General features: G+C 48.0%; 1 protein-coding gene and 1 pseudogene across 3 annotated transcripts in view; both read right to left on the bottom strand.

Moving 5' to 3' along the window:
- Window positions 1-12,300, bottom strand: part of PSTPIP2 (proline-serine-threonine phosphatase interacting protein 2) — a 103,875-nt gene extending 91,575 nt beyond the window's left edge. For both annotated transcript variants that reach the window (XM_017529709.2, XM_037738986.1), the window contains exon 1: window positions 12,137-12,300. In XM_017529709.2, the coding sequence (XP_017385198.1) occupies window positions 12,137-12,169 (33 nt within the window). In that variant the 5' untranslated portion in view covers window positions 12,170-12,300. The remainder of the gene's footprint in view (window positions 1-12,136) is intronic.
- Window positions 6,614-7,974, bottom strand: LOC108305150 (annotated as a pseudogene). The gene has a single exon (XR_001825586.2). The product of XR_001825586.2 is annotated as a methylosome protein 50-like (transcript).
- Window positions 12,301-13,645: the final 1,345 nt, after the last annotated feature.

The raw sequence follows: 13,645 nt of genomic DNA, 5'->3' as shown, positions 1-13,645 counted from the left end.
TAAATAAGTAAATAAATAAAATGAGGTTTTATTTTCCAAATTGTTGTAGTAACTTTCTTTTAAACTTAATATTACAAGGGTCTTTCCTGTTGTTTTAAATCATCATTTAAATGTCTTTATAATATTATTATATTTCAAATATCTTTCCTGGTGCTTGTTTGAAATCATAATTTCTAGGGATTAGGGACTCTATTTCACTATGGTATTTCACTACAATCTCTTAAATTTTTGAAAGCGATTTCCACTTATCATTTTCATTCATTATCTAAATTTTTAAAAATTAATTCAACTGCAAAGATACTATTCTGTGGACATACTAACACATTGCCCACAATTCCACCTCCTTAACACAACTATGACTTACTTTATCATTTGAAACACATTGTAGTCCTAAAATTGGGTTTGCCAGATATGATTATCCCCACCGCACAACAGGAAGCTCAAGTCCAGAGTGGCTAGCTGGGTGGCTTTGGGCAAGTCACTCATTTAGTCTGAGTACAATAGCGTGTAGACCCCAAATGACTCCCAGCAAGGGTAGGAGGGTTGTGGCTGCTATTGGCTGGTGGCCTTTCCCTCTCCATTTCCTGTTCTCTCAGAATCAATCACAATTCCCTCTAAATGGCTGCAGTCTTTCTACACTCAGACTTTATATGGTGGGGGAGGGTGCTAGCTAGTCTTTCCAGGCTTCCAGTTTCCCCATCTGAAGCTCCACCCAGAGGACTCGTTTCTTTGCCCTCTGAGAATAGGCAGGCTTCTATAATAACTTGCTGAGCCCTTTGGCCTTGGTCCTTTCCACTTAGTTTCTGCAGGGAAGGGCCACGTGCTCACAGGCAGGTGCCTTGTAGTCTATGGTACTCTATCCCTGACATCAGTATTACATTACTAACTGACAATGACATGTAAAAAACAGCAGAGATGACTAACAGTCAGTGGTTAGCAGATAAGAGATACGGAAAGCACCAATAGATACACATTAATAAAAATCATACATGAGGCTGGGCATAGAAGCTCACACCTATAATCCCAGCACTTTGGGAGGGCAAGGTGGGCAGATCACTTGAGGTCAGGAGTTCAAGACCAAACTGGCCAACATGGTAAAATCCCATCTCTACTAAAAATGCAAAAATTAGCCAGGCATGGTAGCACATGTCTGTAATCCCAGCTACTCTGGAGGCTGAGGCAGAGAATCATTTGAACCTGGGAGGCGGGGGTTGCACGGAGCCTAGATCACGCCACTGTACTCCAGCCTGGATGATGGAGCAAGACTCCGTTTCAACAAAAGAAAAAAAAATTATAAGTGAAGTTTATGAGCAAAATGGTGCTGCTTTGTACTGAGAAATAACAACTCTAAGTCAAAGAGAACAGATGAGATGGAGATTCAGGGGACCTGGCAGGAGTATCAAGGTCCCTTGTCCATAAACTTCCTGCCCACATTGCCCAGGGAAAGGCAATACCAGTCTGTGTCAGCCAGGGAGAGGCCTGCCAGCCAAGGCAGTGGCCCTGGGCTATGGCTGGTCACAGTCAAGGTTCAACCACTCTTACGGACAGGTGATTAAATAGTTAGGCCCTAACATAAGACTGGTAGATGAGGGGGCCTGAGCTTGAGACAGACAGCCCACGGGACAAATCAACAGTGCCCACATCTGGCCATCTGCGGAAACGCTGACAAAGGCCTGAATCAATACTTTTTATTCCTGAGAGCTTAGGTCTTTTGGAATCCCTAGTTCAGGTCTTGTAGGACAGGATCTGGATCTCCTGGGACAGAGAAAACAATATCTGTATTTGGTAGTAATGACTCAGAGCAGGTTCTAAGAGTGGGGGCCACCAAGGTTTGGAGCAGTGAAGGGACTTAGATGCCCATATTTCTAGGGTTTTCGAATATTTGTGGCCACTTATGAAACTATCACTTCCAACAGCTATTCTTTAAATAGCAATGTTCAAATAGAAGCAGAGACTGAGCACTACAGGGCAAGTGTACAGAAGACATGCCATAAAGACAGCTTTCCCTGGCAGTTCGGTTTGCATGCCTCACTCAGTACAACTAAGCTCAGAAGTTAGATAGGCTCCTGACCCTTAGAGGGCATGCACTTCAGGCAGGGATGGGGTCCCAGTCTCCCCACTCTGAGCAGCTTATTTAAGTCTTCATTCCAGCCTTGTGCCACACCATCCCCTCCCTGAGAGGTATTCTGGAAACAATGATTTCCCCATCTTGTTGCATACCTGGTGCCATTTTAGCACTCTTCAAGGACTGGGACCCCATCGCACCCACCCAGCCAGACTTATCCCAGAATCCTGCCCTGGCAAAGCACTCTTTTTAGACTGAAGAAGAGTAGGTCAGTCTGTTTCCCATCAGTGTCCTATATCTTTGTTTGCTTCCGTAACAAGAATGCAGGACCCTGAGGGCAGGAATCCACTTTCTCCTCATTTTGCACGTCCACACAGGTCTCTGACTTCTGCAAATGTCAGAATACATAAGCCCTCATACTCAAAAGACAAATGTTTTAGTGAGAGGGAGTCTTGCTCTGTCATCCAGTTGCAGTGCAGTGGTGCAATCATGGCTCACTGCAGCTTCAACCGCATGGACTCAAGTGATCCTTCTGCGTCAGCCTCCTGAGTATCTGAGATTACAGGTATTAGCCACCATGTTCGGCTAATTTTTAACAATTTTCTTGTAGAGACAGTGTCTCACTATATTGTCCAGGCTGGTCTTGAACTCCTGGACTCAAGCAATTTTTCCACCTTGGCCTCCCAAAATGCTAGGATTACAGGCATGAACCACAGCACCCAATAGAAAGACACATATTGAGTAAAACTCAGACTGTAGAAAACCTTGATGTGTAATAGGTGAAATCACAAAACATTAGATCGATAAACTTGACTGTATACAGTGTTTTCAAAATCCATACACATATATCATCTTATAGATGAGGATGCAAAGCTTAGAAAAGCTGAGCAATTTGAACAAGGACACACACATTCCTCGGCCTGAAAGAAGCTGAACTGGAAATCAAACCCAGGAATGTCCAGTGTAAAAGCTTGAGGGCCTGAGGATTGCCTCTTTTTGTGTCATGCCTATACTGGATGTTAGAACGTGTGAATTACACACACACACACACACACACACGTATGTGTATATATACAAGAATATATATTTTTAAATACACATATAAATTTATAAGCAAAGCACAAGGAAGAAAAAAAAACATTGGTAAAAGAGGAAATGTACGACAATAACCAAATGTGCACTCTCCCTGGTGATAAAAACGCAAATGAAAATTGAATATGGCACCAAGTTTTGCTTATTAAATGAGCAGAAAAAAAGACAATAGCTATGACTGATAGAGTGAAACTAGCACCCTTAGATACTGGGAGCACTGAGAATATGCCCTGTCGTTAGGAAATCATCCTGGTTCTACATATCAAAAGTTTTTCCTCCTGTTGTTTAATGCCTTTTTCAGGCATTCAGCAGGTATTACTGAGAATCTGTCATGTGCCAGCCATTGAATCAGGTACCACTGGAGTAAGCAGGCAGAAGTGTGGGTCCTCACCCCAAGGGCAGCCATGCTAGCTCTGGTATGACCAACTAGGGGCTTGTAGATGAGAGAGGAATAAACCTCTTCCTTGTCTAGGCCACTGTTTTCTTGGGTTTTTCTCTTTTACTTGCAGCCAAACTGAATCCTACTTATACAGAAGGTAAGTAAGCTTTCACCAGCTGCTCTGGTTTCTTTTTTCTTTTCTTTTTTTCTTTTTGAGACAGAGTCTCACTCTGTTGCCCAGGCTGGAGTGCAGTGGCACAATCTCGGCTCACTGCAACCACCACCTCCCAAATTCAAGTGATTCTCCTGCTTCAGCCTCCCAAATAGCTGGGACTACAGGCACGCGCCACCATACCTGGCTAATTTTTGTATTTTCTTTTTAGTAGAGATGGGTTTTTACCATGATGGCCAGGCTGGTATAGAACTGCTGACCTCAGGTCATCCACCCGCCACAGTCTCTCAAAGTGCTGGGATTACAGGTGTGAGCCACCATGCCCCAGCCCTGCTGTCTGGTTTCTCAACGGAGTAGAGGCAAGATCACCAAAACACGGCGAGAATGTGGGAGGGAATGGAGGCTTGAGTGGAAAAGGCATGAAATTATCACTGCAGAAAAGGAAAGGGTGATCTTATTAGAGAAACATTGTAAAATGGCTGGGCAATGATGAGTTCTGTCTTGAGTTTCCAGAAATAGATACTTGAAGAATTCAGGTTTTTTTTGTTTTTTTTTTTTTTTTTTTTTTGAGATGGAGTCTCACTCTTGTTGCCCAGGCTGGAGTGCAGTGGCACAATCTCGGCTCACTGCAACCTCCGCCTCCCAGGTTCAAGTGATTCTCCTGCCTTAGCCTCCTGAGTAGCTGGGATTAGAGGCAGCCACCAACCATGCCCAGCTAATTTTTGTATTTTTAGTAGAGACAGGATTTCACTATGTTGGCCAGGCTAGTCTCAAACTCCTGACCTCAGGTGATCCACCTGCCTTGGCCTCCCAAAGTGCTGGGATTACAGGTGTGAGCCACCACACCTGGCCATTTAATGCATTTTTTTATGTATTTATTTTTTAAAATCTTACCAATGAATTCATGTCACATGTTTATGTATTATAATAGAATTTTTTATTTTCTTTAACAGACAAGTCCTATGGCTCTCTTATTAAATGTTCAAGATAAACAAGATAAAAGGTTTTTGACAATTATTTTAAAGCCAGCTCCCTCCAGCTGCTCTAGGAAGAATGTATGGGAGAGAGGGTAATTGTTCATGACTCTATCTTGCCTTTTGTACCAGGCAAGACAATAGGAAGTAGCCCTCCTGGTGTGTTTCTAGGGACCAGGTTGTCAAAGTAAATTTGGCCTAAAGCTGCCTCCAGAAATAGCAAGCTTCAACCTAACTTAGTATGTAAACAAACTGTAACCTAACTAAGAGTATATTCTTGTAACAAGTAGTTAGGTCTCTGCCAATCATAACAGCTGAGCTTTCAGCCAATCCCAGGCTGCAGACTGCCCAGACAAGTCCAAATAAGGCAACCACCCGGCTGTAACCAATCAGGCTATTTCTGTGTCACCTCCTTTTTCTGTCTCTAAGTACTGCCTGTCCACCTTTGCTGGGTGGAGCTCTCTGAACCTTTACTGGTTCAGGATGCTGCCTGATTCATGAATAGTTTCTTTGCTCAGATAAACTCTGCTAAATTTAACTAGTCTGAAGTTTTTCTTTTCATAAAATCCAAGAGAGTATTTAAAAATTACAACCTAACATTGTACAAAATACACTATGGGGTCAGCATGGAGAATCTGTTATGTTAACCTGCATTCTTTATTTTTTTTAAACCAGACTCCTATATTTATCTAGAGCACTGTACAGTCAGCTCTCCGTATCTGTATCCATGGAGTCAACCAACCACAGATGAAAAATATTCCAAAAATTAAAAAATAACAACCTAACAATTAAAAATACAAATAAAAATATAGTGTAAACAACTATTTACATAGCATTAACATTGTATTAGGTATTACAGGCAATCTGGAGATTATTTAAAGTATACAGGGGCCGGGCATGATGGCTCATGCCTGTAATCCCAGCAGTTTAGGAGGCCAAGGCAGGTGGATCACAAGATCAGATCATCCTGGCCAACATGGTGAAACCCTGTCTCTACTAAAAATATAAAAATTAGCTGGGTGTGGTGGCACACGCCTGTAGTCCCAGCTACTCGGGAGGCTGAGGCAGGAGAATCACTTGAACCTGGAAGTGGAGGTTGCAGTGAGCTGAGATCAGGCCACTGCACTCCAGCCTGGGAGACGGAGCAAGACTCTGTCTCAAAAAAAAAAAAAAAAAGTATACAGGAAGATGTATGCAGGTTGTACGTAAATATTACACCATTTTATTTATTTATTTATTTATTTATTTATTTCAAGAAAGGCCAACAATGCCTAAACTCTTTATTTCACCAACCAGTATTTCTGATTTTCTTCCTGATGTTGGATTTTAAAACCTTAAAAGTCTACAAGTATTGCATTCAGACTTTTCACATCAAGAGAAAGGAGCCCAGGGCAGAAGATGTCAGGCCCCAGGCTATTTTGGGGTGGGAAAAGTGGCAAAGATTTCTCAATAGTCTGTGTCAGTCTTCTAACTTAATTGAAATGCCTTTAAGCTATCCTTCATCCCCAAATTTTCCCCCATGGCATCTATGACAGAAAAACACTCCTTTCTAATATCTGTATATGCCCCACCACTGGAAAGCCGGGGCGATGGGAGTGGGTAAGCCAAACTTTTTATTCAGCCAGAAAATGGATTTCCAATTCAGTTTAATTGCAAGGAGTTGTGTAAAACCATACCAAGTCCTGCTTCTTCCTCAAAGTGAACTTGGCTGGATTTTTGTGACTGGAAGAATTTCTCATAATAGTGAGTTAAGCACTATAAAAACGTAAAATCAATCCCATCTCTATGAGAAGCATAAGAGCTGCTTCCGAGAACTGAGGGATACCCACATCCATAACCCACCCAGATGTGGCCAATTCCTCATAGACAGCTACATGAGAAGCATAAAGTCCTTTTGTCAACTGTTTTTGGTGGTGAGGGATAAGCAGTGCTTAGGGAAGGTATAGGATGGATTTTTTCTTCCTGCCACCACCAAAAACTACAGCTCTACACACATGCTCAGACGCACGTACATGTCCATTTTTAAGAAAGCTTTTCCTCCCTGTAACTACAGGATCCCAGAATCCAGCCTCCCTCAGGCTGAGAGATGATGCCTATTAATGGCAGAAACCTAGTAACAGCATACTATAGAAGGCTCCTGTGTTGACTCACAAGTTGAGGGGGCAGGGCAAAGAAGTGGACACTCATGGGAGACTTGCTTTTTGTCTTAAATCCAATCTATTCAGCAACACTCGCAGGTCCAGGGGCTGGGAGAGGCTCTGTGGGCACAATGTGGTGGACGACCTGATGGTCCCAGCCCACTGAGGCAAACAGCGAGTGATTGAGCGGGGACCAAGTAACATCTCTTCAAAGTCTCTGTGGGCTCCGCTTCTAGACACCTCAGCAAGGCTGGAGTCCAGCACCGCAAGTGAGCAGTCTTCACTGAGAGAGGCCAGGAAAGGAACACTGTGTGGGGAGAACAGCAGCCCAGTGACACACCGGGAGTGGACAGCTGAGCTCGGGACACAGCTTGTGCTCTTGGTGTCGACAAGGGAGACCATCCCATTTTCATCACCAAAGACAAAGACTTCACTTTGCTGAGGATGCCAAGCCAGGGAGGTAGGAAGGCAGCCAGAGGCACTGCAGCCAATCCATGACGCTGGCTTGGGACAGCGGGTATCCCAAATAAAATTTTATTGTCCTCACTGCATGAAAGAAACACAGAATCGTCGTGGGGAGAAGCAGCAACATGGGTGACCTGCTCAGCAGGAGCTCGGTATGAATTCAGTACCATCTGCTGAGCAAGGTCCCAAACCTTGATGCAGAAGTCTTTACTACCACTGACGGCTTGTGTGGCAGAGCTCAGGACGCTGACTGTAGACACAATGTCATCATGCTCATACTTGTCTCATAACTGTCTCATTCTCATCCAGTTTCCACAATTCAACAACACCTGAATCGGAGGCCACTACAATACCTCTCTCCCCAGCCCAAGTGAGGTCAGCCACTCCAGCCTCCGTTTGGACTCCGGTGGAGTAGAAGCCTTTGTTGGGGGCAGCACAGGGTCCTTAAAAAGCCAGAGGGAGCCGGCCCAGCAGCGGCCACTCATCGGACGCTTACCGCGCAGCCTCCAACTGCAGTTCCACGCAAGCTGGTGCACTAGGGGGAAGGTTCCACTCCCAGGCCGCCGGGAGCACTAGGGGAGGCGGGGTTTCCTTTCGCATCTCCACGGCTCCAACTCCAACCTAGACTCAAAATCAAACTGGACACGGGCTGGAGACAGCTCCGGCGGCAAACCCCATGTGGTGTGCTCAATACTACACCATTTTATAGAAAGAACCTGAGGCCAGGCACAATGGCTCACACCTCTTATCCCAGCACTTTGGGAGGCCCAGGCAAGAGGATAGCTTGAGGCCAGGAGTTGAAGCCGGCCTGGCCAACACAGCAAGACCTGATCTCTATATTGAAAAAGAAAAAATAAAAGAAAGGACTTGAGCGTCCATGAATTTTGGTACCTGCAAGGGAGTCCTAGAACCAATCCCCTGTAGATACCAAGAGATGACTGAAGAGAGAAAAGCTGTAGAGAAAAGCCGTTTAGCAAAGCCAGATGCAACATCTCTGCTAAGGCTCCGGAACGACGAGATTGCAATCTGGTCAAAGGTTTGGATGAGAGAGACAGCCCTGTGTTGACAGCAGGGCAATTAGCCAGTTCAGACAGCCCCAAGACTCACCCTAGTCAATCTCCAGGCAGAGAGAGGCCCTGCCCACTACAGGAACAAGGTTGCTGAAACAGCAACTGGGAAGCCGGTCTACACCAAGAGCCTTGGGAATCCAGAAGGCCCAGGAAAAATAAGTATCTACAGAGGGTTCAGGGACAATCTGGACTTCACACCCAAGTGAGGAGCCTGGAAATCCCCAGGGGTGAGAAAACACTGCTTTCATCCACCCCTTCCAGAACAGGTTCTACTGTCGCCTGTGCACACTCATATCTGAAGGATACTGCTGTCTGACTGTCCCCAAAACTGGAATTGTTCTCATTGTGGCCTGGCTGTTTCCCTGGATCTGTGGAAATCATCATCACTGTCTTATTCAGACAAGGTACAATCAAAGTTAATCAAGAAAAATTATACAGCACTGCTTAACCAAAGCGCCACAGAGAAGGTATACACAGGGAAGAGAGGGAGAGAAACAACACACAGGTGTGTACCAATAGCATGCAATTTCATGTATTTTTAAATGTTTTAGAGAAAGGGTCTTGCTGTGTTGCCCAAGCTGGCCTCAAGCAATCCTACTGCCTCAGCCTCCTCAGTACCTGGGACTACAGGTGCATGCCAGCTCCAATCCCAATTTTAAACACTGATTATTTCCTTTTGAAGCAGATTCATTGAAGGTTTATTTAAATAAACCTTTTCATGGAGTATTTAAATACATTTATTTGGCCAGATGTGGTGACTCATGCCTGCAATCTCAGCACTTTGGGAGGCCAAGGTGGGCGGATCACAAGGTCAGGAGTTCAAGACCAGTCTGGCCAGCACTGTGAAACCCTGTCTCTACTAAAAAAATACAAAAAAATTAGCCCAGGCATGGTGACACATGCCTATAATCCCAGCTACTCAGGAGGCTGAGGCAGGAGAATTGCTTGAACCTGGGAGGCAGAGGTTGCAGTAAGCCAAGATCATGCCACTGCACTCCAGCCTGGGTGATAGAGTGAAAAAAAAAAACACACACACATTTATTTATGAAGTACATGTTGACTCATACCTTTTCAGGAACATGTACAAACATGTTTAACCATGGTCCTCTCACCTTACTTGGAATGTCCCCCTCTTTGATCTGTGATGGCTCTTTCCTGGATGTATCCCTTCATCCCTTCCTCTATTTCTCTGCCCCATTTCTCCTCCTCCATCAATAGAGGCATTCACTAAGAATGCTTCTTTGTGGTCTTCCAATCTCTTCACTTTCTCCTTGAATAACCATCACTCACTTCTTTTACTTATCATCTCTGCTGCTGATAACAGCTGGCAGCTATAGGTGCTCTCTGTGTGTCAGGCACTGTACTAAACTCTCAAGTTTAATCCTCACAACAGTTCTATGGAGTAGACACTGTTATTATCCCCTTTTTTTTTTTTTTTTTTTTTTTTTTTTTTTTTTTTTTTTTTTTTTTTTTTTTTTTTTGAGACAGAGTCTTGCTCTGTCGCCCAGGCTGGAGTGCAGTAGTACGATCTCGGGTCACTGCAACCTCCACCTCTCAGGTTCAAGCGATTCTCCTGCCTCAGCCTCCTAAGTAGCTGGGATTACAGGCGCCCACCACCGCATCCGGCTAATTTTTGTATTTTTAATAAAGACGGAGTTTCTCCATGTTGGTTAGGCTGGTCTCGAACTCCTGACCTCATGATCTGCCCAACTCGTCCTCCCAAAGTGCTGGGATTATAGGCATGAGCCACCACACCGAGACATTATCCCTATTTTTATACATGGAAAAACAGGCCTAGGGGTGAAAGCAGGCTGCCCAGGGTCACCTAGCTAGTAAGGGGCAGAACTGGATTCGAACCCAGATGGCCCACCTCAGAGGCTTCATGCTGTTCCATGAGCTCTCAAAACTGGACATCCTTCCCAAGGGGCGGGACCATCTCCATCAGCCCCTCAAACCCAGCATGTCACCCACCAGACATTAGAGAGTACTCACTGACATGTTTGTACTGGCTGTGAAGATATTAAAATACTTCAAACTCTGCGGCCTGGAACCCTCTCTTCACCCTGTCACCCTCTCTGCTAAGACCACCCCATATCCAGCATCCCTGGCATGGTGCTGAGGGGCAGAGGCTGGTGGGGGCTCAGCACCCTCCTGGCCTTGGCCTTGCCAGTGCTACAACTATGGCTAAATACTAAGGAATGTGTTGTTTGGTTGGTGTTTTTGGTTGTTTCTGAGACAAGGTTTCACTTTGTCGTCTAGGCTAGAGTGCAGTGATGTGATCATAGCTCACTGCAGCCTGAAACTCCTGGCCTCAAGCAAACCTCTTGCCTCAGCCTCCCAAGCAGCTGTATCTACAGGCACATGCCACCATGCCCAGCTAATTTTTAAGATTTTTTTTTTGTAGAGACAGTGGTCTCGCTAGGCTGCCCAAGATGGTCTCGAACTCTTGGCCTCAAGCGATCCTCCTACCTCAGCCTCCCAAAGTGCTGGGATTACAGGCCACTGTGCCTGATGTAAATACGGTTAATATCACCTCTTCCTCCTCCTTCTCTCTCCACAAACCAGTTCCTCTGCTGACTTCCTTATTTCTGGGGAAGAAATAAGGAACATCTCATGCTCCAGTTTGTATTATACAGAGCCTTTTTCCTGCAGTGCCTGGCCTGGGACCCCACAGTCCTCCATTCTACCTGAAAAACTCCCAGGCCTCCTGTGAGAGCCGGCTGTGGCACCCTTGGTTCCTCTGTGAGGCTCCTGACACCCTGCACCCTAGGGTGTGCAGTGCCCCAGGAGAACTTCACAAACTCCAGTGAACGGACTCTCAGGCAGAGTCTAAACTGTGTTCCTAAGGTCCCCAGCCAGGTTTCTCCATCCTGCAGCGCATGTGGAGTAGAGGAACCATCTGGGCGGCTGTGAAGCTACCTGGGGGGCAAGCAGGAGCCCCGTAAGGAGTCCGGTCCCCTTGGCAGCTGCGGTCAACCTTGAGGCCTCTTGCTCCTGTCTTAAAGGGACGAGGACAGCTCCTCTGAATGAGGGGGCATGGACCTTGAGGGGCCCCTGGGGAGTAAGAGGAGGGGGACAGGCAGACCCGCTCCCTCCAGGCTGGGCTGGCCCTACCGGGCTGTGGTACCCCTCCAGCTCATAGGGTCTCCGACACCATCACCCCCGCTGTGGGTTCTGGACAGATGGGCTGAGGCAATGGCCTGGGGAGAGGGCTCAGGAAACAGGGCTGTCAGACAGGGCAAGCTCCAGCAAAGAGAAGGCCTCGACGCCGCACGTTGCCAGCAAAAAACGATCCCGTGGGGGGTGGGGGGGCGGCGTTGGGGGGGCAGCTGCTGCTGCCAACCCGGTGAAACTCACAAGCCCCCACCTCAGGTCCCCCCAAATCCTCTCAGGGCTCAGCTCTAGGGGCCGGCAGAGACTCTTCCCGGACGGGTCTCGCCTCCCTTGGGGTCTCCGTTTTGCCTGTGAGATGAGGGGTTGATGTTCTCACTCTAAGGTGCCTCAGTTCTCTGCGTCCTCGGGGTCACGCGCTGCTGAGGGCGCGGGCAGTAGAGGGTGGGCCCCGGAGTCCTAGCCGCTGGGACTCGCGGGGGTAGCGGGTCGGGACAAAGAAGGAACAGCAGCCCGGCGTCCGCTCCGGTCTGCCCCTCGAGCAGGGGGACTGGGGCCCCGATCCCGTCACAGGGAGCCCCCCAGCGCCGGGTCACTGAGTGGCGCCGGAGCTGGGGCGCCCGCCCGCCGCGCTGGCCTCCCGCGAGCCGCTGTCGGCCCCGCGACTTACCCAAAAGTTTCCCTTGAACAGTGAGCGCGTCATCGCGGCACGAGTCGGGGCGCGGAGGAGAGCCGGGCTGCAGACGGCGCCGCGCGGGGAGGCCTGACTGCCACTGCCCGCGGCCCCGCAGCTCAACTTCTGCGTTCCACACTCGCGCAGGGAAGCCGCCCCCGGGTCCTAAACCACTCCCGATTGCGACGGCCGCCGTCGGCGCTCTGCGCTCCACTTGCCGGACCTGGGCGGGACCCGCCGCGCTCATCCGGCCAGGGGCTGTAGCCCGCGCCGGGACCCAAGCCCACTTAAAGCCCCACAGTGTCAGGCCAAGATCAATATATCAGCCTGAAGCTAGCTGCCTCCTCCTGGAAGCCTTTGGGGATTGGGAATAGCTGGTCCTGTCTTGGGTTCCTGCCCACAAGGCCCCCTGGACCCAAGAAAATCCAGGCTTTGTGGGGTGACGGAAGGGATCTGATCAGCTGGTGGTCGCGAGGACCCGGTGTAAGCTCCAGAGAGCCGGGGGGCCCACGACGCCCGCAGTCGCTAAAGGTGTAGACGCCTTGGAGTCACGGCGGCCCCACCGGCACCTGTTGCAAATCAGGCCCTGGGGCGCGTTTCACTTTTTGTTGTTGCAGGTGTTTTCTATGACTGGGTCACGTTTAAGTCTAAAATGTCATGGAGAGGTCATTGCTGCTGTTTCTTCTTGACTCTAGTCACTTGATGGGGTCCTTACGGGCCTCCAGGAGCTCAGCTGCTCTATGACCCCTTCCCATTCTCGGAGACAAGACCCTTTCCTGCCCATTCCACCCCAGCAGGAGGGGCCCGAGCTTCCTTCTCCCTTCACTCTTGCACCCTCACAAATATAATCCAAGGGCGAGTCAGACCCGTCTCTGCATTGTATTAAATTGGTACAAAAGTAACTGCGGTTTTTGCCAATCCTCTTTTCTTTTCTTTTCTTTCTTTCTTTCTTTTTTTTTTTTTTTTTGAGACAGAGTTTCACTCTTGTCGCCCAGGATGGAGTGCAATGGTGCCATCTCCACTCACTGCAACCTCCGCCTCCTGGGTTCAAGCGATTCTCCTGCCTCAGCCTCGCGAGTAGCTGGGATTACAGGTGCCCAACACCATGCCCGGCTAATTTTAGTTTCTCCATGTTGGTCAGGCTGGTCTTCCAATGGCAGGTGATCCGCTGGCCTCGGCCTCCCAGAGTGAGGAGCCCAGGGGCATGAGCCACCGCGGCCAGCCGTCATTACTTTTAACAATAATTCAGGGCCCTGTGACAAAGTACTACCTGGTGCGACGGGCCTGGAGCCCAACCTGAGGCCCAGAGAGGTTGAATGGCTTGCCCAAGATCACAGTTTATTTAAGGGATGAATAGCTCAAGGTTAGATACAGCTCTGCCTTCCAAACAGAAGTTCTTCCTGGGACCGATCCATCCTGGGTGAGGAATAGGTGCTCAAGGAGGGGAGGATAAAGATCAAGGGTGCCAAGACTGGCAGCAGCCCAGCCTGGGGAAGCAAGCATTCA

Source organism: Cebus imitator, unplaced genomic scaffold, assembly GCF_001604975.1.
Source record: "Cebus imitator isolate Cc_AM_T3 unplaced genomic scaffold, Cebus_imitator-1.0 Scaffold60, whole genome shotgun sequence".
NCBI classification, from domain to species: Eukaryota; Metazoa; Chordata; class Mammalia; order Primates; family Cebidae; genus Cebus; species Cebus imitator.
Note: the sequence above shows the minus strand (reverse complement) of the source record. Positions and strands in the feature narration are given on the sequence as shown.